The 23,415-nt window shown below is 44.8% G+C and overlaps 5 protein-coding genes across 14 annotated transcripts; 3 read left to right on the plus strand and 2 right to left on the minus strand.

Moving 5' to 3' along the window:
• The first annotated feature begins 441 nt into the window (after positions 1 to 441).
• Positions 442 to 9,959, plus strand: LOC122622034 (serine/threonine-protein phosphatase 4 regulatory subunit 3). Of its 2 annotated transcripts, none has more exons than XM_043800144.1 (10): positions 442 to 708; positions 4,173 to 4,575; positions 4,645 to 4,832; positions 4,940 to 5,878; positions 5,946 to 6,123; positions 6,181 to 6,436; positions 6,496 to 6,768; positions 6,857 to 6,969; positions 7,112 to 7,887; positions 8,257 to 9,959. In XM_043800144.1, exons 2-10 carry the CDS (start codon positions 4,464 to 4,466, stop codon positions 8,353 to 8,355), a joined length of 2,934 nt encoding a protein of 977 aa, XP_043656079.1. In that variant the 5' UTR covers positions 442 to 708; positions 4,173 to 4,463; the 3' UTR covers positions 8,356 to 9,959. The 2 variants fall into 2 exon arrangements, with proteins under 2 accessions (XP_043656079.1, XP_043656078.1); XM_043800143.1 differs by having other exon boundaries at positions 443 to 708; positions 6,836 to 6,969.
• On the plus strand, positions 8,420 to 11,795 carry LOC122622038 (cilia- and flagella-associated protein 36). The gene is made up of 5 exons (XM_043800156.1): positions 8,420 to 8,528; positions 10,609 to 10,716; positions 10,770 to 10,978; positions 11,034 to 11,194; positions 11,336 to 11,795. Exons 2-5 carry the CDS (start codon positions 10,614 to 10,616, stop codon positions 11,793 to 11,795), a joined length of 933 nt encoding a protein of 310 aa, XP_043656091.1. The 5' UTR covers positions 8,420 to 8,528; positions 10,609 to 10,613.
• Positions 11,796 to 11,813: 18 nt separating this feature from the next.
• On the minus strand, positions 11,814 to 17,565 carry LOC122622035 (leucine-rich repeat-containing protein 40). 8 transcript variants are annotated; one of them, XM_043800145.1, is made up of 13 exons: positions 17,404 to 17,561; positions 16,824 to 16,871; positions 15,697 to 16,052; positions 14,700 to 14,890; positions 14,444 to 14,647; positions 14,100 to 14,223; positions 13,869 to 14,041; positions 13,382 to 13,782; positions 13,000 to 13,323; positions 12,763 to 12,906; positions 12,513 to 12,701; positions 12,260 to 12,445; positions 11,814 to 12,198 (listed from the first exon to the last, which is right to left on the minus strand). In XM_043800145.1, the coding sequence occupies exons 2-13, from the start codon at positions 16,829 to 16,831 to the stop codon at positions 12,093 to 12,095; spliced, it is 2,406 nt and encodes an 801-aa protein (XP_043656080.1). In that variant the 5' UTR covers positions 16,832 to 16,871; positions 17,404 to 17,561; the 3' UTR covers positions 11,814 to 12,092. The 8 variants fall into 8 exon arrangements, 7 of the variants coding, with proteins under 7 accessions (XP_043656080.1, XP_043656083.1, XP_043656081.1 ...); XM_043800148.1 differs by lacking the exon at positions 13,000 to 13,323 and having other exon boundaries at positions 17,404 to 17,560; XM_043800146.1 differs by lacking the exons at positions 15,697 to 16,052; positions 16,824 to 16,871; positions 17,404 to 17,561 and adding an exon at positions 14,952 to 15,331.
• On the plus strand, positions 17,422 to 19,862 carry LOC122622036 (carotenoid isomerooxygenase). Its single transcript, XM_043800153.1, has 4 exons — positions 17,422 to 17,466; positions 17,787 to 18,295; positions 18,364 to 19,396; positions 19,465 to 19,862. Exons 1-4 carry the CDS (start codon positions 17,422 to 17,424, stop codon positions 19,738 to 19,740), a joined length of 1,863 nt encoding a protein of 620 aa, XP_043656088.1. The 3' UTR covers positions 19,741 to 19,862.
• Positions 19,823 to 22,282, minus strand: LOC122622037 (adenosine deaminase 2). Of its 2 annotated transcripts, none has more exons than XM_043800154.1 (6): positions 22,090 to 22,282; positions 21,081 to 21,569; positions 20,859 to 21,028; positions 20,618 to 20,799; positions 20,369 to 20,505; positions 19,823 to 20,315 (listed from the first exon to the last, which is right to left on the minus strand). In XM_043800154.1, the coding sequence occupies exons 1-6, from the start codon at positions 22,157 to 22,159 to the stop codon at positions 19,858 to 19,860; spliced, it is 1,506 nt and encodes a 501-aa protein (XP_043656089.1). In that variant the 5' UTR covers positions 22,160 to 22,282; the 3' UTR covers positions 19,823 to 19,857. The 2 variants fall into 2 exon arrangements, with proteins under 2 accessions (XP_043656089.1, XP_043656090.1); XM_043800155.1 differs by having other exon boundaries at positions 19,825 to 20,315; positions 21,081 to 21,566; positions 22,090 to 22,281.
• Positions 22,283 to 23,415: the final 1,133 nt, after the last annotated feature.

Raw genomic sequence — 23,415 nt, forward strand, 5'->3', positions numbered from 1 at the left:
TTTAAGGTGATATTTTATTAATAAGTTAAATTAAGCTGGAAAAGCTTTGAAGCCGGACTGAGTAATTACTGGTATTAAACTTATTGCTTTTAATGACAATAATTAAATTTACATGTAGATATATTTTCAAATCTAATCATTTTACACGTCAAGTGTTTTTGTTTTAAAATTTTATCGTGAGTATCAGTGCTAAACGGTCACACCAAATGACATTTCGTGCATTATTGCACACTCTTTTGCGGCGAAACAATGGCGAAAGACAACATGGCGTCGCTGCGGCGAATGTGTCTCCCGTTTGTCGAGCTGTTTGCTTTTTCCTGCTCGAATTTGTACAAATATTCATTCAATGTGCTCTTGTTTTGTCAAGTATGTGTTAATAGAGTATCATAACAATGGTGGCGTCACAGGGGTGCTAGAGATCGTTATCGATAACAGCTCATATTCTCGTCATATGCAACTATCGCTGTACTGTAATGCCAAGTATCGATACTCAGATATTATCGTCGTGGTCAGACCAACGCTCTAGCGTCGGTCCGCGGAAAATAGCAGAAATCACAATTATCCGGGAAGATATATTGGTCGAAAACTAACTCGTGGTCCCCTAATAAATATGCGCAAGCGAAAATTGTACATAAACTGATCGAATGCAGCCAGCGTGCGAAGCACTAAAAGCGAAAAACGCCAGAAACAGAAACAAGGAATTGCAGCGTGAGTGTATAACTTTTTGGTTTTTGCCCCCGCGCTCTCTCTGTCTCTCTATCTCTCACTCTCCTTGCTGCTCTCTCTCTCTCCCGCTCTCTTTTGCCCTCTTGCGGCTTCTGTGTTGTCTGCGTGCGAGTGTGTGTGTTTGAATTTTACTGTGAATGTGACCGACGGTGTGTTCTCACGTACTCCGTGGATGATTTGCGGCCTTGTCAGGGAATCGGACTATATATCCCGGCAATAGCCCATATTGGATCCCGATTTTACATACTACTCTGCTGTTTTGCCTCTTTAGTGTCTCCCCTTTTATCACACTTTATGCAACAACGCATACCGTCGTGTTGAATTTCCTCGCTCTCCGTTGTGTGTAGCTTATTGGTGTGCGTGTGTTCGAGGTGAGTTTGCCGTCGTCTGTTTTTCTTTTCCCTGCGTTTTGTGTGCGTTTCAATGAAAAGCAAAATCGCCAGCGAATATCGCGGAAATGCGGTGCTCCTAAATTATATGTATACATAAATAAAGTATCGAATCAAAACAAAATCTGCTTGCATCAACAACAAAAACATTGCAGAGTGTGGGTGTGCGCGTGCAGCGAGCTAAATTGCGTGAGTGTGTGTGTCTGTGTGTGGTGGGGAGACGGCATTTTTCTTTACCACACGCCTCTTCTTCTTTCCCACAATACACTGCAATTTTTGCGATTCTGTTTTGCGCCTACCATTCGCAATAATTTTATTGAATGAACCGCAAAAGAGACGGCCCAAAAAGCGATGTACTTGCCAGACGCTGTGACTGTGTGCGTTCGACGGTCTGTAGCGCGTTGTGTGTATCGCGTATGAAAATACATCAACTGTTGGGCATACAAAATAATAATAAAATATAAAAAATAAAAAAAGAAACGATATTAGCTGACATTGCAATCGGACCGGAGAGTGTTTACTTGTTAAATTTTCGAGTTCTCCGCCCGTCTCCTTGCCTTCCTCCCTCCCTCTTTATTCGCCAATACCACCCCAAAAAATTGCATACATGCACACACGCCTTCGGTTGTGCGAGTGTTTTAGTGTGTGAGCGCGCGCGTATTCTGCACACATTGTCATGCATGCAAAAACAAGATACGACGCGTTCGCACTCGTTTGATTGCTTCTCCCCCAATTCATTGCGTTTCATTGCTGGGAAAGAAAGTAAGAAGATATCGAAAGGGATATGCGAACTGCTTCCTTATGAAGTCCTGCATCCTTAGCTTATCCCTTCCCAATTTTTCGTCTGCTCCTTCTTCACACGGACACTTGCAGCTTTCGCGCCCATGTGTCTGTATGTGTGCGAAGAACAGGAAGAGAGCAGCAAGACTCCAATTATCCATTTACAATTGTGGTTGAAGCGATGGAGCATAGTTGTTTTATTAGTATTAACACAAAAAGTACATATTACCACTGATATTTAAAGCTGGTAGTAAATTGATAACCTTGTAGGTCTGGATAATATGTATACTTATAATATTCACTTAAACTTTAGTTGAAGTTTATATACAATGTCAAAGTATTTCAAGTTCCCACTTAGATGTACAAAGTAAATACTTTAAACTTGTTGATAGGCACTATTTGTATCTCAGATGTTATTTTTACTCTTCTATAACCACAACTTTATTCTACAACGAAATTGATTTCGACATGCCAAGATCTAATCTTCAATACTAACGAAAATTCATTGAATAAAAGAGTTCTTGTGATTCATAATACGATTTGCACACGTGTAATTAAATAGGTAATAGTTGTGAAATGGAGTCAAAAAGGCCACCGTCTTGTTCTCAACTGTATCTCTTACTAACTTCCCTATAAAAACTAATTGTTGCTGGGGCGAAAAATACTGCCAAGTTGTCATATATGCCGGACTTTATTGATGACTCGACTCCAGAGCTCTAGATTTCGCACACAGATTTTCTCTCGGCACTTTGGCAACCTTCTGCTGTTGCTGGTTATTAATAAAAATTAATAATAATAACCAAAATCTGTGGCGCTGTGCGGCACTTGGACATGCTTATGTACATATGAGCATTCTCGTGTTTTTCGCAGCTGATTGCGTAAACCAAACCGCTCGCGACGTTTGTTTTGAATTGCTACTTTTGTTTTGGTACCGATTTCGATTTCAGATTGAGATTGAGATTCTCTGGCTCTCCCGCTCGGGTTTCGATTCTCCTCCGGGCGTTATCAGTGCGGAATTGGCCTATGGCGCTTTATTGAAACTCGCTTGGAACTGGGAACTTAATCGCTGTGCAAATCGCTTTGAAACGGCGCAGCACGCATTTTTCATAACGTCTTGCAACCTTGGTCGGGTGGCACGTTGGGCGGGGGGTGGTGATCTAGAGTGACGTAAATGTTTGCGGTGGACAGCAAATTTTGAGGTGGCGCTCTTCGACGATGACGTAGCTTTTGCCACTTCTGTTTATTCGCACATTATTCCACACACCCATAGATTTTCGCCGTGCAGAGCGAGAAATAGTTGACCATGTGCATAAACTGAAAAAATTTTAAATTCAAAGTAACATAAGATGCACTTATGTAGCTTGCTTATTTGATTTTAGTTTAATTATTTTTTTTTTTAATGTGTACCAAAATGGATAGATTACTCCCCCTCCCTCGTTTTGAGTCACCCGCTCTCGCGCCCTCGCCGCTGTTTGTTTTCTTCGCGCGCGTGTTTGCTCTCGCCGTGGGGCGAAAGCGCAGCGATAATAGTGGCTCAGATATAGTGTATACTATATGCATAGTAGCCGCACTCATACCGAAAACCCCAGCGCGCGGATACAGATACAGATACACGCGCACACTGCAAAAGGCCTAGATCTAATAGAAAACGCTTAATGTTTGTAAACAGACCGGGCACAAGCACATTTCTTTTCTTTATTTTTTTTAGCATTTCGCATTTTAGTTGGCATGGTCTTCTCTCGGCCTCTCTCTCTCTACACATTTTTGTTCCGAAAACACACACACACACACACAGAACGAACGTAGCTTTCACATTTTCATTCATCGCAATCTTCGTCATGAAATGTTGCAAAGACCCTAAGATAAGATATAAGATGCACTTGAATATCTTAACCTCAAATTTTTGCGGCAGTAGTACACGAATAATCCCATTTCTTGTATGACTTTGTTTGGCTAACAATTTCATAAGGACTTGAAAAATAAAGTAATATCTCGTATTACGGTACCAGATAATAAGTGGTAGTGAACTACTGTACCAGTGCTATAGAAAACCAAGGACTACAAATTATGTGTAGTATAATAAAATGTTTAATTTTATGAATTTATGAATTTTATCATATTTTCAATTTATTGTTTAGATTACAAACAGTATGCGCGTTTACTGTCATTATAATATGGATTGCCAAAAACAAACAAATAATTCCGAAGTTGTGTTGTTTTAAATGTTTTATACTATTTGAACGTTTTTTAACATTGTATTATTTTTCTAACTTGCAGTGCAGTCTCGTCGTGCGCCCATCCCAATCCCATTAGACCTCACCCGGCGTTGGAGTGGCAGCCTAACATGGATATAGAAGTCAAGCATAGAGATTAGCCGAATCCTTTGAATTTTAAATTCAAGATCCTAATTTAAATTAGCCAAGTAGCATAGCCTAGCCAATAGCCCCTAACCAGAGGAACGGTTCCAAGCCGCAGGCACTCGCGTTTATAGTCCCGGTCGAAATTCATCCGAATCCCAAGAAAAGCAGCAAGAAAATCCGAAACAGCACAGCGAGGAGCAACATCATCATGACGACCGACACCCGCCGACGCGTCAAGTTGTACGCGCTGAATGCGGAACGCCAATGGGATGATCGTGGCACTGGTCACGTGTCATCCACCTATGTGGAAAGACTTAAAGGTGGGTTGACGCATTTTCGGAAACCTTGCAATGTAGTCTAAGTACTTTGTATTGCTTAACAACCTACAGGGATCTCGCTTTTGGTGCGTGCCGAATCCGATGGATCTCTGCTTTTGGAGAGCAAGATACAACCGGACACCGCTTACCAAAAGCAACAGGATACACTGATCGTGTGGTCCGAGGGCGACAACTTTGATCTGGCCCTGAGTTTCCAGGAAAAGGCGGGCTGCGACGAAATATGGGAAAAGATATGTCAGGTAAGCGTCGTTGAGTAAGCAGATGCAGTTATAATGTGCTTATCTATCATGAACTATATAGTGAGTAGTCTCATTTTTACCTAAATTGCCAACTAAAATTTTTGCAGGTGCAAGGCAAGGATCCGTCTGTAGAAATAACTCAAGACATCGTCGAAGAGTCTGAGGATGAGCGCTTTGAAGACATGTCGGACACTGCGCCACCTATTGAGCTGCCACCCTGCGAGCTTTCCCGGCTGGAGGACATCTCGGAGACGATACAAAGCTGTCTCTCCACGCCGCTGCGCAAGGAGAAGTTATCGATGGCCCTGGAGTCGGAGAGCTATATCAAGAAGCTGCTGAACTTGTTCCACGTGTGCGAGGACCTGGACAACACCGAGGGCCTGCATCACCTCTTCGAGATCTTCAAGAATATCTTCTTGCTTAATAAGAACGCGCTCTTTGAGATTATGTTTGCGGATGATACCATCTTCGATGTGGTCGGATGCCTGGAGTACGATCCGAGTGTGTCTCAGCCCAAAAAGCATCGCCAGTATCTGAAGCAATTAGCCAAGTTTCGCGAGGCAGTGCCGATAAAGAACCTGGACCTGCTGGCTAAGATCCACCAGACGTTTCGGGTGCAGTACATTCAGGACATCATCCTGCCTACACCGTCGGTCTTTGTCGAAGACAACATGCTGAACACTCTGTCCAGCTTCATCTTCTTTAACAAAGTGGAGATTGTCACGATGATTCAGGACGACGAGCGGTATCTCCTGGATGTGTTTGCGGTTCTCACAGATCCCACCACCGGAGACGCGAAACGGCGCGACACAGTTCTCTTTCTGAAGGAGTTCTGCAACTATGCCCAGAACCTGCAACCGCAGGGAAAGGACTCCTTCTACAAAACTCTCACCTGCCTAGGCATCCTGCAGGCGCTGGAACTCACTCTCGTGATGAACGACAAGAAGACTAAATCGGCCTCTATCGACATTCTCACGGCCATCGTAGAGTTCTCGCCGCTGGTAGTACGCAATTACACGCTCAACCAGGCCAATCGGCCAGAAGTGGTAAGTTAACCAGGAACATTAAGATAGTCTAGTATATGATATACATGATTCTTTTTTGTGTACATAGGAGCGTATGCTACTAAACATTGCCATCGAACAAATGCTGAACGACTCGGAGCCGGAGCTTGGCATTGCGGTGCAACTAATGGGTATAGTCAAGATTCTGTTGGAGCCGGAGAACATGCTCACCGAGAAGGGCGATTTTCTCAACTTCTTTTACAAATACAGTGTCCAAACCTTAGTGGGTAAGTGCGAGTCCTCTACCAGCAAATTCCTAGAGACTAACTGCTTGATGCTTATAGCCCCGCTGATGCTTAACACGATGGGCGACCGTCCGCAAAACGAGGACTATCAGACGGCCCAGCTGCTGGGAATCGTTCTGGACATTCTCTCGTTTTGCGTGGAACACCACAGTTATCACATCAAAAACTTTTTGTTGCAAAAGGATCTCCTCAAGCGAATTCTGGTGCTAATGAAGAGCACACATACGTTCCTTGTCCTCGGCGCCCTGCGATTATTGCGCAAGATAATTGCCCTTAAAGATGAGTTTTACAATAGGTAAGAGTCCGTAACTCTTATGGTTAAACAATATGTCATTGTTAAATCCTTATTTACAGACACATTGTCAAGTGCAATCTGTTTGCACCGGTGGTAGATGCCTTCATTCGCAACAACGGCCGCTACAACCTGCTGGAGTCCGCCATTTTGGAGCTGTTTGAGTTTATAAAACTCGAGGATATCCGCACTCTGTGCGTTTACTTCGTGGAGAACTTCAGCAAGATATTTGATGAAATCGAATACGTGCAGACATTTAAGTACTTGAAGAATCGTTACGATCAGTACCAGGATCGGCTTAAGGACCGCGACAAGATGGAGAACCGAACTGACGGGTAAGTTTTGCTGCAGCGCCTTGTGCTACAACACAATGTGAAAATATTTGGCTGTATTATCTTAAAGTGGCCTGCCAATCATCCGTAGCGGTGGCCGGTTTCGTCGGGATCAGCGGCAAATGGAGGAGGAAGAGGAAATGTGGTTCAACGAGGAGGACGATTTCACTGAGGAAATCGACACTTACAACAATGTAATGAAATGTAAGTACTAAAATAAATCGTTTTGGCATTACCAAATAAATTGTATATAAAATGTATCTGAACTTTGCTTTTACTCAAACCTTTTACATTATCTTTTTTACCATAGTTAATTAATTAAATATATTCCATTCTCGATTTGCAGCCGTCAGCGAAAAGAATGGCCCGCAAACGCAAAACCAGCAGAAATCCTCTCCGCCACACAGCACGTCTCCGCACGGTGGTTTGTTGGGAAGCCTGAGCACCACCGCGTCATCTACTGCCACATCCGCCACGTCAGGTGCACCGGTGGCCAGCGGCAGCAGTAGCCCCGAGGCGATCTCTGCCGACGAGCAGACGCAGGCGGCGGTGCACTTGGCTGCCGCTGCCAATATTGCGCTTCAGCACCACCAGCAGCAGCAACAACAACAGCAGCAGCAGAACCCATTCCAGCAACAGACACAGCCCGAGATCGCGGAGCTACAACAGCAGCTGAGCAGCGTGGAAGCGCCTCAAAGCCAGGAGTTGGAGCTGTCACAATCGACCGCCGCCAGTGCATCGCCCACTTCGTCATCCTCGTCTCTGGAGGCCTCGACGTCCTCTTCATCGGCGTCATCGTCTTCATCCTCGTCGTCCTCGTCCTCGCCGCCTGGCTCATCAGCCGCAGCATCGCTTTGCGATTCGGCGACAGTAGCCGCCGTTGCAGCATCACAGTTTCTCTCAACGATTGCCACGGCCATGGCGGCCTCAGTGACGGCGGCGGCGGCAACAAACAGCTCGCCGAGTCTTTCGCCAGCTCCGGCTGTCTCCAGTCCGGATATTGAGAACGCCGACGCCCAGTTGCCGCCCAGCGATGACGCCAGCAGCCCGGTCAGTGGAGATCAAGATGCTAACACCGCGGAAGGTGCTAGCAGCGAGGCCGACAAGGCGACGGCTAAAAAGGTAAGTTGATGGACCCTGATGGGGAATTTCAGTCAAATGGTAATGTCTAGGTTTATCATATAGTACTTATTTTGTGAGTTATGCTTTTAGTCCTCATGATACGTGCTCTTATTTTCCCCATACGGAACCAATGTTGAAGGTGTAAATAAAATATCATTTGAAAATGTTAAGCATGTCTTTCCGACTCAAGATATATTAAAAAAAGATAAAAATCCTTTACAAACCTTAAACATCAACATGTATTGGCATGCAATTACATTCTATTATGTTATTAAGGTGCAAGAATGTTATAATAAGTTTAAGAATCGCTACATATGAATAAGATTTGTGTGGATCCATTAATTATATGATTACCGTTACCATAAACAGGGTCTGGTGGACTACGAGAGTGATTCTGGCGAAGATGACTACGAGGAGGACGAGTACTCCGAGGGGCCACAAGCACAAAAGCGCGCGCGTCTGGCATAGTTGGCAGATGATGAGCACAGCGGCATCAATTATAAATTAGTACACACATAACAGAACACAACAAACCACGGCAAACAAGAAACAACACACAGACCCCCACACACCAACGAATGTTAGGATTGCATTGGCGGCAACGACATACAGCACAGCAGACAAGCAGATAGCCGTACGATGTAAGATCGAACAAGAAAACATAAATTTTAATTTTAGCATAAAATTTATTTTAAAGGAGAAGCAAAAACACCTAAAGTAAACGAGAAATTATAAATCTTACTTTACTAAATTAAATAACTACATATAGATATATATATTCAAATATATATGCATATGAAAACACAGATAACTATAACTGATCAGCATCCACAGGCAGAGATGTAATTTAGTGCGCGTTGTTCGAAAGTTGGCAAAGCATAAACGAAACAAACCAAAATAAAATGTATTTAGTAGTTAAACCCCTCGATACTGAGAAAAAGAGCAGCAGCAATGGAGGAGGTGCGGTCAGGTGGTGTGGGACATTTGTATACAGCCAGCACATCCATTTGCATTGTCTATCGTGATCATTGAGATCAGTTAACAGATCCTGTGAAGTTGGCTGCTGGCCCAGAATGTTTGTGCAATACTTACGTGTCGATATTTAAATAACAATTGCAAAGGGTGTATTAGTTCTAATGCTTAGAGTTAATCATTTTTACAATCCTTCTCTGCCAATTGCACTATCAATGGCAGTATCACTCGATACAGCGCTGTTGTCAACTGACAATTTGAGTAAACAATTCTTATCGCAGATCCCCTTTATGAAAGTTTCAATTGTAAGCAGCGCTGTAACATCGTTAGTAACGTAAATAGATGTTGTTAATTTCAAATTTAAACTATTCCCACAGCCGTGAAACATTTGTTTCATTTGGATTGCTTATATTTTTTGTGTGATTGCGATTGTTTTCTGAATATCAACCAGATGCCGTGGCCAACTTGACAAAATTTGTTAGCCCCTTGAGTTAAAGGAAGATAACACTTGAACCCAATGAACCTTGTATATAATTTAGTCAGTCTCAATACGCGATTAGTTGATAACTGCCCTTGCACCACTGACGCCGACATTAAACACAAACATTTGAACTTGGAAATATCGAAATTTATGCACATTATCGTGCAGTTCGGTTAGAAATCCAGAGTCTTGGGATGTGTTGTCTGACAGTGTAATTACAAACAATTGTTGCGCTATCCTTGCATTATTAAAACACACACACAAAACACACATCAATAAATTATTAATGATAATGATAACAAATAGAACGTAAAGTTAAACTAAAGTGGGGCGCAAACAAGCATCAGCAAACAGAAAAACCATGAAAATAAAGTAAAGTAAAAAGTCTTCTTGAGTTTTCGTGTAAGTTTTTTTTTCATATTTAACTATAATATTAATTTGTATGTAACGAATGTAGTAGGGCTCATTTGGAACGAATCCAATCCACTCCACTCCACCCTCATACGCTCGCTCACACTCAAACCAATTGACATCCCACAGCTACACTGACAGAAAGTAATAAAGTTATTTGTTAATAATCGTATTTGCCATGTGCGTTGCGTACTGTACTACATTTATTTATTTTAGTGTTAAAAGAACTTGTCACTGCAAACGGTTTCCCCCGAGCAACCGATCGTTTCCCTCCCGAAGTCCACGATCTATACCTATGATTGTACTCCAATAAAATAGACGGGGAATACGTATCCAAACATTTGTCCTTCCAAGTTGATGTTTTTGTTTGTTTGATTGAGCAGCAGAACAAGAATGAGGATTACAAGAAACAGAAACGAACACAAAACAAAATGATAATGAAATCGAGAATGAAAACTAAGCGTAAACGTAAAGCGACAACACTATAGTTTATACATAGTATTTATATAAATCGTGTATTGTATATGATATGCTGTCTAATCCCTAATCCTAACACATACCCATTACGTCTATAATTTGAATATTTTATTTAGTTGTTTAAACATCCGTGCGTAAAATGCGATATATATAACTCTATATTATTATTATGAGTAAATTAAATAATAGTTTTTAATAGTTTTTAAACAGAAACAAATGGCAAAGCTCTCAACGTGTTATTTTATTCAATATATCAAACACCTGATTGTCAGGTGTTGGTGCTGGGTGGTTTTTCGTTGTCATGGCAGCAGATTCAAGGACCAAACAAATACTTCCAGCAAATGTTGACTATAGAGTTTAGTCACTTCTTTCAATTGTAGCTAAAATGTCGGTGGAAGACTCCTGGGTTTTTGATTCGCTGGTCTGCTTCCTGCACGGGCCCATTTGGAATGCTCCGCTCCAGACGTTTATAGAGCAAAAGTCCTTAGGTGAGAGCGCTTTTCGAACATGTGATCGCGAGTAACTCAAGGATTTGGTGCAGTCTTCGATCCAAACCAGCAGTTGGATGAAAATAATCCGGACATACTGCAGATTCACGAAGAATACAAGAATCTGGTGGACTACATGTTGGGCAGCTTTATGGAGGAGATGCAGATATCACCGGAGCAGTTTGAAATGGCTTGCCTGGAGGGTCGTCAGCAGGGTCAGGGCGAAAATCCCTTTCAGTTCCACCAGGTGCTTTTCCAGCAGGTAAGTGCAGTCGCACGATCCTACGCAGCCGTGTCCCAGAGATGTCATCTTTCAGATATGGGCCGCCAACGACCTTAAGATATTTATACGCATGATGACGCAACGTAACGTGGAGCTTCAGCTGCAGGCCCTGGATCTCATCGAGAAAAATCAATTGGCCCACGGTGCCGCCGAGGAGGGGGATGACCGCAGTGCGGACGCGAGCTCGGATCCAGGGTGGGTAATGGGTTCTCCACGGATAAGCCCGTCTTATGCAATTGTGGGAACTTCGCCAACTTATTAATTAGTAATCAATACTTCTTGTATTTTGGTTATTATTCTATATATATTATGCATGAAATGTAATATTTTCAACAGGGATACCGCCTCGGAGGTGGAACAAATGATAGCCAAGACGGTGTCTGACGAACTGGAGAGTCCAGAAGCGGCTCTAACTCCAGAGCAAGAGCCCAATCTGGAGCTGGTCAACGACAAGTTCCAGCGTCTAAATCTATTCTTCGAGCAGGAGGATCGCGTGGACCCCAGTGATGTAGTCTCGCGGCAGGAGTACCTGCGCCAGCAGCGTGACAAGATTGTGCAGATAAAGAAGCAGACGCGTGCAAAGCAACTGCAAGAGACCATGTCCCGAGGTACTCCACATGCTCCGGAGGGAGCGCGTCCAAGCTCCGCGTTGGTGGCCCAACAGCTACTCGAGAACGGCGGTCAGACTAAGGAACTTTCGATGCCGGCACCACTGGAAGCTGAAGAGAACGCGGCCCTGCAACTCAGACGCAATCTTGCTAAGCGCTTGCGCAGCGAAGTGGTTGAGCAAAAGTGAAAAGAAGAAAGAACGCACTTTTTTCTTTACTATTCCCATTTATTACAGATGCTCAGCCAGAATTAACAACGTGCACTAGGTATTGTGGCATGCAGACTAGTTCGGTTGGTGGATGCACAGGGTGTGTTGTATGTTGTACTTGTACCGCCTCCTCTCGTCCATGTCTACAAACATCCAACCCATAGGTTGATTGTTTGTGGGCATGGTCGAGGGAATCTATTAATTTCCATTACGCTATTCCTCAAAATAAACATATTGCTAGTAAAGTGTTTCTCAAAAACGTTGTGAATTGCTCTTCTATGTGGGTATGCGATCCCGCAAATACGACATGATAGCGTCAGTGCCCTTCATCAGGATTTGGTGGCGGGGCTGTCGAAAAGGATTGCCCACCAGCTCCAAGTGGCTAGAGTATACAGGGAAATTAAGTTTATCTCCGATCAATTTACTTCTAGCAAGGATCTTACGTGATGTTTGTCAGGTTTCCCAAGATTGGTGGCACTGTCTCAATATCGTTATTGCGCAGATCCAATGTGCTCAAACGTGGCATGCTCTGCAGACCCGATACATTTAACATTTTTATGTGGTTCTCACTGGCAATGAGGATCTCCAGGCCTTTCAACTCGTACACACAGTTGGGTATAAACTGAAAGCTAAAAAAACAAGAGGAAAGGTTAAATTAAGCTACTTAGCTTTTAATAAATATTATCCAATACCCACCGATTGTTTGCAATATTTAGTTCACGCAGAGTATTCAAAACACCAAACTCCGTGGGCAGGTCATTTAACAAATTGTTAGACAAATTCAAGAAAGATATACGTGTAAACTGGGAGATGAACTGCGGCACATAGCCAATGACATTGTTGGATAAAACTAGCTCCGTGACCAGATCCTTCATGTGCTGCAGTCTGTAAATCAATTTATGCAGATCATTGAAACATTGCATCCATTAAAACTAACACAACTTACCCATTGGGCAGGGTGCTCAGCTGGTTGCGCGCAAAGTCCACCACATGCACTCCTTCATCCCTGGCGATCTGGAACACCTGGTCGGGCACTTCAGTGAGCTCCTCCAGATTGACAGCTAATGTACGTGTATGTCGTAGTTTGTATCTGCAATGTGGAGTAAAGATTCAAGTTAGTTACAAGGCTTACGTGGATGCAGTAAAACTCCTGTGTAAATATTGGAACTTTGTGATACACTACACCCAACGTGGATGGACAGCTACGCTAGAGGATGGATCCTGCTCATAAGAAAACTGCTGTTGCTGCTGCTGTTGGTACATAAAGCAACGTGGATAGGGATATTCCATTCGCTGCTTCTGCTGTTGCATAAAAAGTGATCTCAAACTGCCATTCTGATGCTGCTGCTGGTAGTTTTCCGGCTCATATATGTGGCCCTGGGTCTGGCGATTATATTCCTGACAGTTTCTGAGCGGCTCATACACACAAAACTGCTGCTGCATTTGCTGCTGGCATGGATATGGACAATGACATTGAAACCCGTTCGGCTGTTGCTGGTGGTGAAAGCTACAGCGGCGGAGATCAATGTGGCGTCCTCGCTGAAAGAAAAGCTCTGGATACATACCTATCCGGAAAGTTTCCGGGCATATCACCATCTTCCGTTTGGCCAGCACGCAAACGGGTAACACTGATGCCCGCTGACGTGAAGGCCTCCTCGGCGCCACCACCCTCCTCCTTGGCCTTGGCCAACGCTCTCTCGTGCAGAGTCTTTAAGATCCGCGATGTTCCACATTGCAGGATGTCGCGTCTTATTGTCTTAATGGGATTTCCCTCCACCTGCAGGCTAATCAGGTGGGCCAAAGAGGACAATGTGACTGGCAGCACGCTGATCGTATTGTTAGACACATCGAGGCGGTTTAGGTTACGCAGCAGGCACAGCTCGTCGGGCAGCTCCGTGATCTTATTGTCCCGCAGATCGAGTATCTTCAGGTGGGGCAAGTTACTGCACATAGCTTTTGGTATGGTCTGGAATGGAAGTTAAACATTATGATTGGGATGATGATTGGGATATATGATTGGGATATATGATTTCAGTAAGGATGCTAAATTACCTTAATGAAATTATTGCTGGCGTGCAACTCGCTCAAGGTCTCGTTTCCCTCGAACTCGGGCAGTTCCAGAATGTCGTTATGCTGCAGATAAAGGCATTCCAGCTTTCTCAACAGGCCCATATCTTCCGGCAAGCAAGTCAGGTCGTTTTGCATCAGATCAATCTTTTGCAAAGCTAATAACGCAATTGTTTGACATGGATTAGCAAATATTTGAGATGGAGCAGCACTTACAGCGCATGTTAACAAGATCGGGCGGCAGTTCCTTGATGTGATTATAGGGCAACAAGAGCGCAGTTAGACGCACCAGGAAACCAATGCCGCCGGGCAGGGATTGAATATTGTTATGCCCACCGTCCTTTCGTTACAAATGGATTAGCAAGCAGTTTGTTACGGGAGGATATATATATATTGAATGGGATTAGTCAGATAAGACGCCAAAACCATATTCGTAATACATAAAACTAATTCTCTTCTATAAATCTTCTAAATAGTTAGGAATTTGTATAAAGTATTAGTGTAATAAGTCGTTTATTTTAAGCTAGTAGACCAGCATCGATATCCTCTACCCAACTCACCAAAAACTCAAGCATGTGAAGGTCACTGATGTCCGGATTAAGTTCGTTAAACTCGTTGTACGAGATGTTGAGGTGTCGCAGCTCCGGTAGACTGTATATCTCACGGGGCAGCTGGCTCAGTTTGTTGTGACTAACATTAAGGCGCATTAGCTTTTCCAGCTTTCCGATCTCCGGTGGCAACTCCACCAAAGCATTATCATGCAGCTAATATATGGATTTAGCATTAAAAGGACTCATGGTAATAATCAATTCATACCGTAAGCACGGTTAGTGACTGCAGGTTCTCGATCTTTGGCGATAAGTGCGTTAAGGTGTTTGAGCTCAGGTCCAGGTTGTTCAATGGCACTTGGTTCCACCAGGCATCCTCCTCCTTAATCGTAAGCTGCTCAAGATTCACGGCCTTGCTGTCCGCATCTGCCTCGTTTATGTCGTAGAGCCGTTCGGGCACTGGAATGATCAAATTTCGAATCAATTAGAGTACGCTTATCCTGGAAATTCACCACACTACAGTCTTCAGCGCGGGTCGGAGGTTCGGGATCATCCAGTTCCAGCTCATCGTCCTGATCCTCGCTTTCCAGCTCGTCCGCCGAGGAGGCCATCTGGAATTCGCGAATCTGGTAGTAGCGACGCCTCCGCGGATAAGGACCGCACATGCAAAACGAAGTGAGCTGTTTCCTAGAGGACGCAATCTTGGGAGATGCTTCGGTAGAGTCACACAACCGATGTGGGTCAGCTCAGTGGGTAGACTGAATCGAGCGATGACTGGTCTGGGGACGCACCCCTGTAGCACCTTTATGGATCACTTCGAGGCGCGCATGCTGGCCAGTGAAGCGGCAAATATGCTTCGCCCCATTTTCGGGATCCTCCAAGGTCAAGTTCGAGATCGGAATCGCTTTTGCCTCACATGAACTGGAACCACAAGGCGCTGCTGTCAACGAGGCCGGGGCTCCATTGATCACACGTCTGAATCGATTTCGGCGGGACCTTGGACTTCCAATGACGCAGCTGCTCCTGGGTCACCACTGCTTGCGAGCCCTCCAATGTATGTAGCTACTTTTTAGTGGATAATACAGTCACAGCTCTGTTACTCGAATGATGGATGGTATCATAGGATTATAACCCTTTTCAAAATATCATTTTATGAATTGTTATTATTGAAGTACATTGCATATTTGAATAATTAATGTAACGTATTACTGAAATTCGAGTTACAGTGCTGCGACCACATCAGATATTTCTCCCTGTGCAATTACCTCTGGCCAATGCCTTATTAGAAAGATTCATGGTGCCCGACTTCCGAGCCAGTTTCCACAGTTGTTGGGTGAGCACCTGGTCGTCCTCGTGAGTGGTCCTCTCGTGAAAGATCGGACGGAAGGCGCAGCTTGGCCTGGGTGAGTGGGCTACTGGCGCTTGACGCGGACTCTGGGCGCAGCGGGGAATCCTGCTGCTGGTGGGATTACCCCGTCCTCGGCCGGCCCTATCGCTCATGTCGCTGGGACAGCCGTAGTGGGTAAAGCAGGAGGGGCCAAAGTCGAAGTCGCCGCCGAATGCGGATGCCTGGTCACATTCCTGGGCTCCGCGGAACGAGTCAAATTCTACGTTACCGAAGCTGGCAGGGATTACGGGATGAATGGGTCAGTGGGACGCAGAAAAGCCGCCGAATACAGGTGAATTCGGGTTTGTCCAGATTTTGCGTCGTTTTATTTTGGCTCACTGTCAGCAGTCAGCTGTTCGTCGCTCGCTTTTCAACACTACTCGGCGTGTGCAACTCAACGGTAATTATTTTTAAGTCTCGAACGTCCGTTACATTTTAATATGCTTATTTATCAACTTTAATTGTAAACGTTTATTGCTATTTTCTGTAATACTTTTTATATTTGCTATCTAAGAACTGAGAACCTTCTTAGATGTTTCTTAAAAGGAAGAAGAAAACGAACTAGTGTTTATGGAAAACTTTCTAAAATCTGGTCAAATTACAAATATATTTAAATTAAAAATGTATATTTAAAACATTAATGCAGTTGAGTCTATAATAAACACGGATTGGTAAAACATATTAAAGCCTTGATCCTCTTCTTAATTTAAAAAATCCTTCCCTACGCTTTAAAAAAGTTTTTTAAGATGCAATTTGATTTCAAACTACAGCTGCATAAGCTTGGAAATTAAAATCAATTTACTTCAAAATGCGGCAGCGTTTGAGAACGGTGCACCTGCTCAGCCGCTTTCGATGCACCTAAATAGATGGGAGTAAAGTTTATTCAATAAACCCATGCAACCCCTGCAATCGTAATTGATTTGATCGTGAACTTAAGTCTGTGATGGGTGTGCGCAATCCGCAATCCACAAGCAGATTAAAAGCTTAGGCTAAGTCGGTACTTACTTCATCATCTGGTTGGGGATCCCTTTGTCTATCGTTTGGCTTCTGCTTCTGTGGGAGATACAAGATACCCGGTTAGTTTGGAGCAAGGGCAGTCGCTAAAGTCAGTCACTGGGCTGTATTAGATTTCCCTGTTCGACAGCAGTCACCACAAAACTTGGTTAGGTGCACATACAATACATACCCTCTACGCACCACCCACTACCCACAACCCTCGGAAAATGTTTGTTTTCCGAAGCGGCAAAAATGCTGAGCCACTTGTCTTTGCTCCATGCCCATTGCAATGGGTCTCAGTCGGTCTGTGTCGTCAATGGTCGTAGTCTACCGGCGTGGCCACGTCGACTGTCAATCAAAATTATGAATAATGCTGGGTCGGTTGCCTCCAATTGGCCGCCTTCTCCATCCACATGGGCTGCCCATCCATCCCCTATCCAATGTAACTAGGTGGGCAGCCCACGGAGCACTTGCCAGTTGTCATTCGGCACCCATTGCAAGCGGACCGTCCACGTGAAATTCGTTCGGAAATTCGGTTTCGGAATATTGCATCATACATTGGACCATCCAAGGAGATCCCCCAACTCACACTTGGATTATCCACGCAATGGCGGCCGGTGTCTTCAAAAGCTTTATGCGCGACTTCTTTGCGGTCGGTTGATAGCAAAACCAATTTAAGAACTAATGAATTTTTTTTGTAATTTTATCAAGGCTTCCGAAAATTGCCCAAATTTGCTGACTGAGTTCGAAACGTAATCTAGGGTTTGAGTTACGATTCAAGTTCAAGAGGCCCCACTGTATTCAAGACCCCGTGGAGGTCCTTGAGAACAGTTCCAGCTGACGAAATGTTTGGAATGTGGGAAATCAGCCAGCAGGCGACTGGATAATCCCTGCTAATCCACGGCAAAAGTGCAGCCGGATTAGGGCATTTCAATCCGAAAGCGTTAAGACCAACCTCTCTTTTTCTTGCAGGTGAAATACGACGAGCAGCAGAATGATCCGCAAGCGGAGCGACTGGATGGCAACGGACGCCTGTATCCCAACTGCTCGTCGGATGTGTGGCTGCGATCCTGCGAGCGGGAGATAGTGGATCCCATCGAGGGTCACCACAGTGGACAAATCCCTAAATGGATAAGCGGGAGTCTGTTGCGCAATGGACCCGGCAGCTGGAAGGTGGGGGACATGACTTTCGGCCATCTGTTCGACTGCTCCGCCCTGCTGCACCGATTTGCCATTAAGAATGGACGGGTCACCTACCAGAATCGCTTCGTGGACACAGAGACGCTGCGAAAGAATCGTTCTGCCCAGCGGATTGTGGTTACTGAGTTCGGCACTGCAGCTGTCCCGGATCCCTGCCACTCGATCTTCGATAAATTTGCTGCCATTTTTCGACCGGACAGTGGAACGGATAACTCGATGATTTCCATCTATCCCTTCGGGGATCAGTATTACACATTTACGGAGACTCCTTTTATGCATAGGTTTGCTCATTGAAACTTCACTAGAATAATAATTTATTATTATAATATAAATTCCTATATTATTATAGAATAAATCCCTGCACTTTGGCCACTGAGGCGCGAATCTGCACCACCGACTTTGTGGGCGTGGTGAACCACACCTCGCATCCGCATGTTCTTCCCAGTGGCACTGTCTACAACCTGGGCACCACAATGACCAGATCTGGACCGGCCTACACCATACTCTGTTTCCCGCACGGCGAGCAGATGTTCGAGGATGCCCATGTGGTGGCCACACTGCCCTGCCGCTGGAAACTGCATCCCGGCTACATGCACACCTTCGGTTTGACGGATCACTACTTTGTGATTGTGGAACAGCCGTTGTCCGTTTCCCTCACGGAGTATATAAAAGCCCAGCTAAGTGGACAGAACCTATCGGCCTGCCTCAAGTGGTTCGAGGATCGGCCGACACTCTTTCACCTTATAGATCGGCTTTCCGGCAAGCTGGTGCAGACCTACGAGTCGGAGGCCTTCTTCTACTTGCACATCATCAACTGCTTTGAGCAGGATGGCCATGTGGTGGTGGACATATGCAGCTACAGGAATCCGGAGATGATCAACTGCATGTACCTCGAGGCTATTGCCAATATGCAAACGAATCCCAATTATGCTACCCTCTTTCGGGGACGTCCCTTGAGATTTGTCCTGCCCTTGGGCACGATTCCTCCGCCGAGTACCGCGAAACGGGGACTGGTCAAGTCCTTCTCCCTTGCTGGCCTCAGCGCCCCGCCGGTTCCTCGCACTATGAAGCACTCGGCTTCGCAGTATGCGGACATTACGTACATGCCCACCAATGGCAAGCAGAGTCTGGCTGGAGAGGAAAGTCCTAAGCGAGATGCCAAACGGGGACGCTATGAGGAGGAGAATCTGGTTAATCTGGTTACCCTGGAGGGCAGTGAGGCAGCGGCGTTCCAGGGCACCAATGGCATCCTCTTGCGCCCGGAAATGCTGTGTGACTGGGGCTGTGAAACTCCAAGGATCTTTTACGAACGCTATATGGGCAAGAACTACCGATACTTCTACGCCATTAGCTCCGATGTGGATGCAGAGAATCCGGGAACTGTAAGTACCAATAGTTCTTTCCTACCTCAATTATATATTATATAACTTATTATAACTTATTCTTACAGCTCATCAAGGTGGATGTGTGGAACAAGACCAGTCTAACCTGGTGCGAGGACAATGTGTATCCCAGTGAGCCCATCTTTGTGCCCTCGCCGGATCCGCAATCCGAGGACGATGGCGTTATCCTGGCCTCCATGGTGGTGGGTGGTCTCAACGATCGCTATGTGGGCCTAATTGTACTATGTGCCAAAACGATGACCGAACTGGGTCGTTGTGATTTCCACACCAATGGACCCGTGCCCAAGTGCCTTCATGGATGGTTTGCACCCAATGCCCTTTAGATACAAACTCATTTTATGAAAAGACGCCTGCTAACGAACCACTTAGCTTAGGAGATAGGGTAAAGCATCTGCCCAGTATTACATTTAGATTTAGACTATAACCTTTTATATTAGAACTTAGAACTTTGGGTTCAAGACATTCGCAATAAACTCCTGCCACTTGCGCTGGAACACCCGATTGATTTTCCGCCGCTCGTCGGAGGTGAGCACTGCGTACTTGATGGAGTTCAAGGCCAGCTGCTTGAGGAAACGAAGATCCGCTTCCGCAGGAGCCAGGGCCATGAAGGCGTAGTAGAAGTCGTAGCTGAGACCCTTGGCTCCCCAGACTCCCGGATCATCGGCTGATATTACGATGGGAAAGTTCTCGGCTATCAGGAAGCTGGCAGGATGATTTCGCAGATCCCAGACGAAGCCCAAGACCTGGTTGGAAATGGGGTTCACCTCGATGGCGATGTTGCGCTTCTTGATGGTGGACCACAATTGTGGGTGCTTGGGCAGGGCAAATGCATGTCCAATCCGCTTCGTATTCAGCAGAATGGCGTCCATCATGTTCCAGTCCGTCCGGCCATTCCAATCTATGGGATAGTTGGTATGATCAACCAGGATATTTAGGATTCGGATTACTTACTCGTCTCGCCGGCGTGGAAGAAGTAGTTTGCCGTACTGGGAAGATCGGACAGTTGGTTGATATACCTGTTAAGCGGATCTCCAGTGTCCTCCTGGCCAATCAGGTCGAATCCTATCACAAAGTTAGGTTTGGCATGGCTGCAGCAGATAAGATTTATGAGTATTACATTAGGATACATTCTTTATTAACTATCTATTTTTCAAAAGGCGAAAATCGAGTCTCATTTAGTAATTATGTACATAGACTTACTGTAGCTGTTTAAAAGTGGTGATTCGCCTCAACATCTCCTCCTCGGATGCACGATTCCGCTTGGCATATATCACCTTAACGCCGACGAAGTCATGGTGCTTGGCCTTGAACTCCTCCACAATCCGTTCCAGCTCGTTGGCCACCTCCAAGGTGCTCAGCGTTCGATTGTTGTCGTCGTAGAGCTGTGTTAACGGTGATAGTTTTAAGATCACAATCTAAGATATTACCCACGATTACTCACCGGCGATAGGGAGGCTCGTATCTCGGCATAGATTATGTTGTCCTCACAAAGTTCCTCCAACATGCGTTTATGATAGGCACAGTAGGTGGGTCGGTACTTATAAAGCCGATCCACGGTGGTAAATATGTTCTCAAAGCGCTCCCATATCTTCTTCCGATTCGGCAACAGAGCTAGAAATCCAGGATTTAAAATAGTAATAATAATTAAGGGTGATATCCTTACCTTCCGGCCTGGGTCCATGCATATTGATGTGCTTCTCCAGCTGGCGCTCGTACTTTCCCCGATCCTCGGCATTAATCCGCTCGGTGCACACATTCTGCACCTCGCTGTGACACCCGGACTGATCGTAGGTGAACACCAGCAGTCCGTCCACATTGCGGCAGGTGTACAGATTATTGGTGGTGGTCAGGTTCTGGATGATCCAGCGGGAAGTCACCATGCCCGTGTTGTGGCCGTGCAGGAAGGCGCCCTTCGGCATCTTCTGGATCATCCGGAACACCTCGCTCTGGCGGACGTACTGCCTGCCCTGGAAGAAGTGCATCGCGGGTGCGTACTTCTCCGGCGTCTTGAGGCCCTCGGCGATCTCCGCCCGCTTGGCGTTCATCAGGATGCTGTTAGCCTTCTCCTCGTCGGACGACAGCCAGATGTTGCCCCCCAGTGAGGCCACCCGCTCCGCTTCCATGATCTGCTCCCTCAGTGTTTCATAAGCTGCTGGATGCAAATGTGAAAGTCCTTACACTTGTGCATTCACAACCATTGCCAATATTTTAATATATCTCACTTTTTCTTCTGGTTTACTAATTTAATTGGAAACTGTCATATTTTGTTGTTTCACTTGTTGTTTCATCAACATGGAAACTTTTTATTACTTGCCTACACATTAGAATCTGAGATTAGCTGTTTTCAAAACTGAGCATAATTACAAAACGAGTTAATACTGTTTTTTATGAACTTTTCCGTATAAAAAACACGGAAACAACATGAGTAAATTATACTACCTGTAAATTTACTATACATTTTCATTTTTTAATTTTTGTTAAAAGTTATTCCTCAAACAAATATTTTTAACCTGACTCATGGCGATTATGTATGTACATACATATGAATTAGGTTATCAAAAACATTTCAGGTGCAGAATGAGCAGAGTACGTCATGCGAACAACTCATTTAAAAATCGATTGATACCAAGAAAACTGGAATCTGAAGACCGGGACCATCATCCGAAACTTACGGAGATCTGCGGCTTGCAGGCTGCCCGTTAGGAGCACAACGGAGGCTACCAAAGCCCCCAGAAACCACATCGTCTTCCAGTAATCTAAGCTTCGATTGCGGAATGTACGCCGTATTTTACTCGATCCGCGCCTCTTGGCGATCGCCAAACAACTGATAGTGGCCACCGCTTAGGAAAGCGACCCGTATACGGCTTGTGCAATTTCCACACTGATCATGATCTTGGTCGCTGTGGGATCAGCGGCATCTGGTGCAGTTCAATGACGGAGATTAGTCCGCTCCGGAATGGGGCGCGCAATGTTTGGATGTCCCCGGGTTGGCACTTTCGTTGACACTGGCCCCTCGTCCAATTTGGGAATAAATTTCGTGACGTAGCATGCCCAGTGCCAAAATGCCCTTCTTCGAAGAGATACTGTATGTAAATATATGACTGGGTGCATAGAATATACAGCTAGTTGGTAATTGTATATAGGGTATTAGGAGGAACACCAAAGCCGCACTTCTATGCTTCTATCAGTAGCACTATATTTTTGTACATATAATGTGAAAACATTGCGATCGTGGGCATATTTTTGCATATCGTTGACTAACCCAATTTGCACAGTTTACCCGCCGAAATTATACTTGACATTGAACGTGAAATGGGGCCATTGATCATGACAGGGAAATCTCCTGGAAATGCAATCCATTCATGGGAACTTTAAAGTATCTGAAAGATTGCATATTTATAGAATATATAATATATGTAAATTTAGTTTATAAGTTTGTTTTTGAAGAACTCTAATGAAATCTAATAAATGAACTTCATTAGAATCCCTCCAACATGTGTTTAGACATGATAAGTAGACAAACTATAAATATTATATGTTATATTTATGGGCTGCAATAAACATGACACGGGACAACATAAGTGGCAACTACATAAAAGTACGATTGCAGTGGTCTATTGCCGAAGTGTCAAGAGATATGATCACGCGGGAGGTGATTAGCGCGGTCATAGGCCACAAACATAGATTTAAGATAAATCTCAGCTGCATTGACCAACGCAGACTGCAGCGTCTTACAAGCGCTGGATTATATAATTAGATGATAAGAACCTAGTAGCGAGTCAGTTAGATTCAAACACCCGAATTGGACTCATTAAGTGTACGCATTAGTTTATAGTGTGAACAATTAGTGTCGAACAGCATTTATCTATAATTGAACTATAATTCTCCCCAAAAATAACAAAGTGAGCTTGATGACTAACCTTTTTTGTAAACTACCATCTGCCTGGCATTGAAAAAAGCTAGCGAAAAATAAACATTACTTTACAAATGTCATTTGT

Source organism: Drosophila teissieri, chromosome 3R (assembly GCF_016746235.2).
Source record: "Drosophila teissieri strain GT53w chromosome 3R, Prin_Dtei_1.1, whole genome shotgun sequence".
Lineage (NCBI taxonomy): Eukaryota > Metazoa > Arthropoda > Insecta > Diptera > Drosophilidae > Drosophila > Drosophila teissieri.

Coding starts and splice junctions, on each gene's coding strand:
- LOC122622034 (XM_043800143.1), top strand. CDS start 4,464: ATGACGACCGACACCCGCCGACGCGTCAAGTTGTACGCGCTGAATGCG. Junction 4,833..4,939: donor TATGGGAAAAGATATGTCAG/GTAAGCGTCGTT, acceptor AAATTTTTGCAG/GTGCAAGGCAAGGATCCGTC. Junction 6,769..6,835: donor ATGGAGAACCGAACTGACGG/GTAAGTTTTGCT, acceptor ATTATCTTAAAG/TGGCCTGCCAATCATCCGTA.
- LOC122622038 (XM_043800156.1), top strand. CDS start 10,614: ATGTCGGTGGAAGACTCCTGGGTTTTTGATTCGCTGGTCTGCTTCCTG. Junction 10,717..10,769: donor TATAGAGCAAAAGTCCTTAG/GTGAGAGCGCTT, acceptor GATTTGGTGCAG/TCTTCGATCCAAACCAGCAG. Junction 10,979..11,033: donor ACCAGGTGCTTTTCCAGCAG/GTAAGTGCAGTC, acceptor GTCATCTTTCAG/ATATGGGCCGCCAACGACCT.
- LOC122622035 (XM_043800145.1), bottom strand. Junction 14,224..14,443: donor TTCACATGCTTGAGTTTTTG/GTGAGTTGGGTA, acceptor TTGTAACGAAAG/GACGGTGGGCATAACAATAT. Junction 12,702..12,762: donor CTGAGCACCCTGCCCAATGG/GTAAGTTGTGTT, acceptor ATTGATTTACAG/ACTGCAGCACATGAAGGATC.
- LOC122622036 (XM_043800153.1), top strand. CDS start 17,422: ATGGCGGCCGGTGTCTTCAAAAGCTTTATGCGCGACTTCTTTGCG. Junction 17,467..17,786: donor TTATGCGCGACTTCTTTGCG/GTCGGTTGATAG, acceptor TTTTTCTTGCAG/GTGAAATACGACGAGCAGCA. Junction 19,397..19,464: donor ATGCAGAGAATCCGGGAACT/GTAAGTACCAAT, acceptor TTATTCTTACAG/CTCATCAAGGTGGATGTGTG.
- LOC122622037 (XM_043800154.1), bottom strand. CDS start 22,159: ATGTGGTTTCTGGGGGCTTTGGTAGCCTCCGTTGTGCTCCTAACGGGC. Junction 21,029..21,080: donor GCATGGACCCAGGCCGGAAG/GTAAGGATATCA, acceptor CTGGATTTCTAG/CTCTGTTGCCGAATCGGAAG. Junction 20,800..20,858: donor TACGAGCCTCCCTATCGCCG/GTGAGTAATCGT, acceptor CCGTTAACACAG/CTCTACGACGACAACAATCG.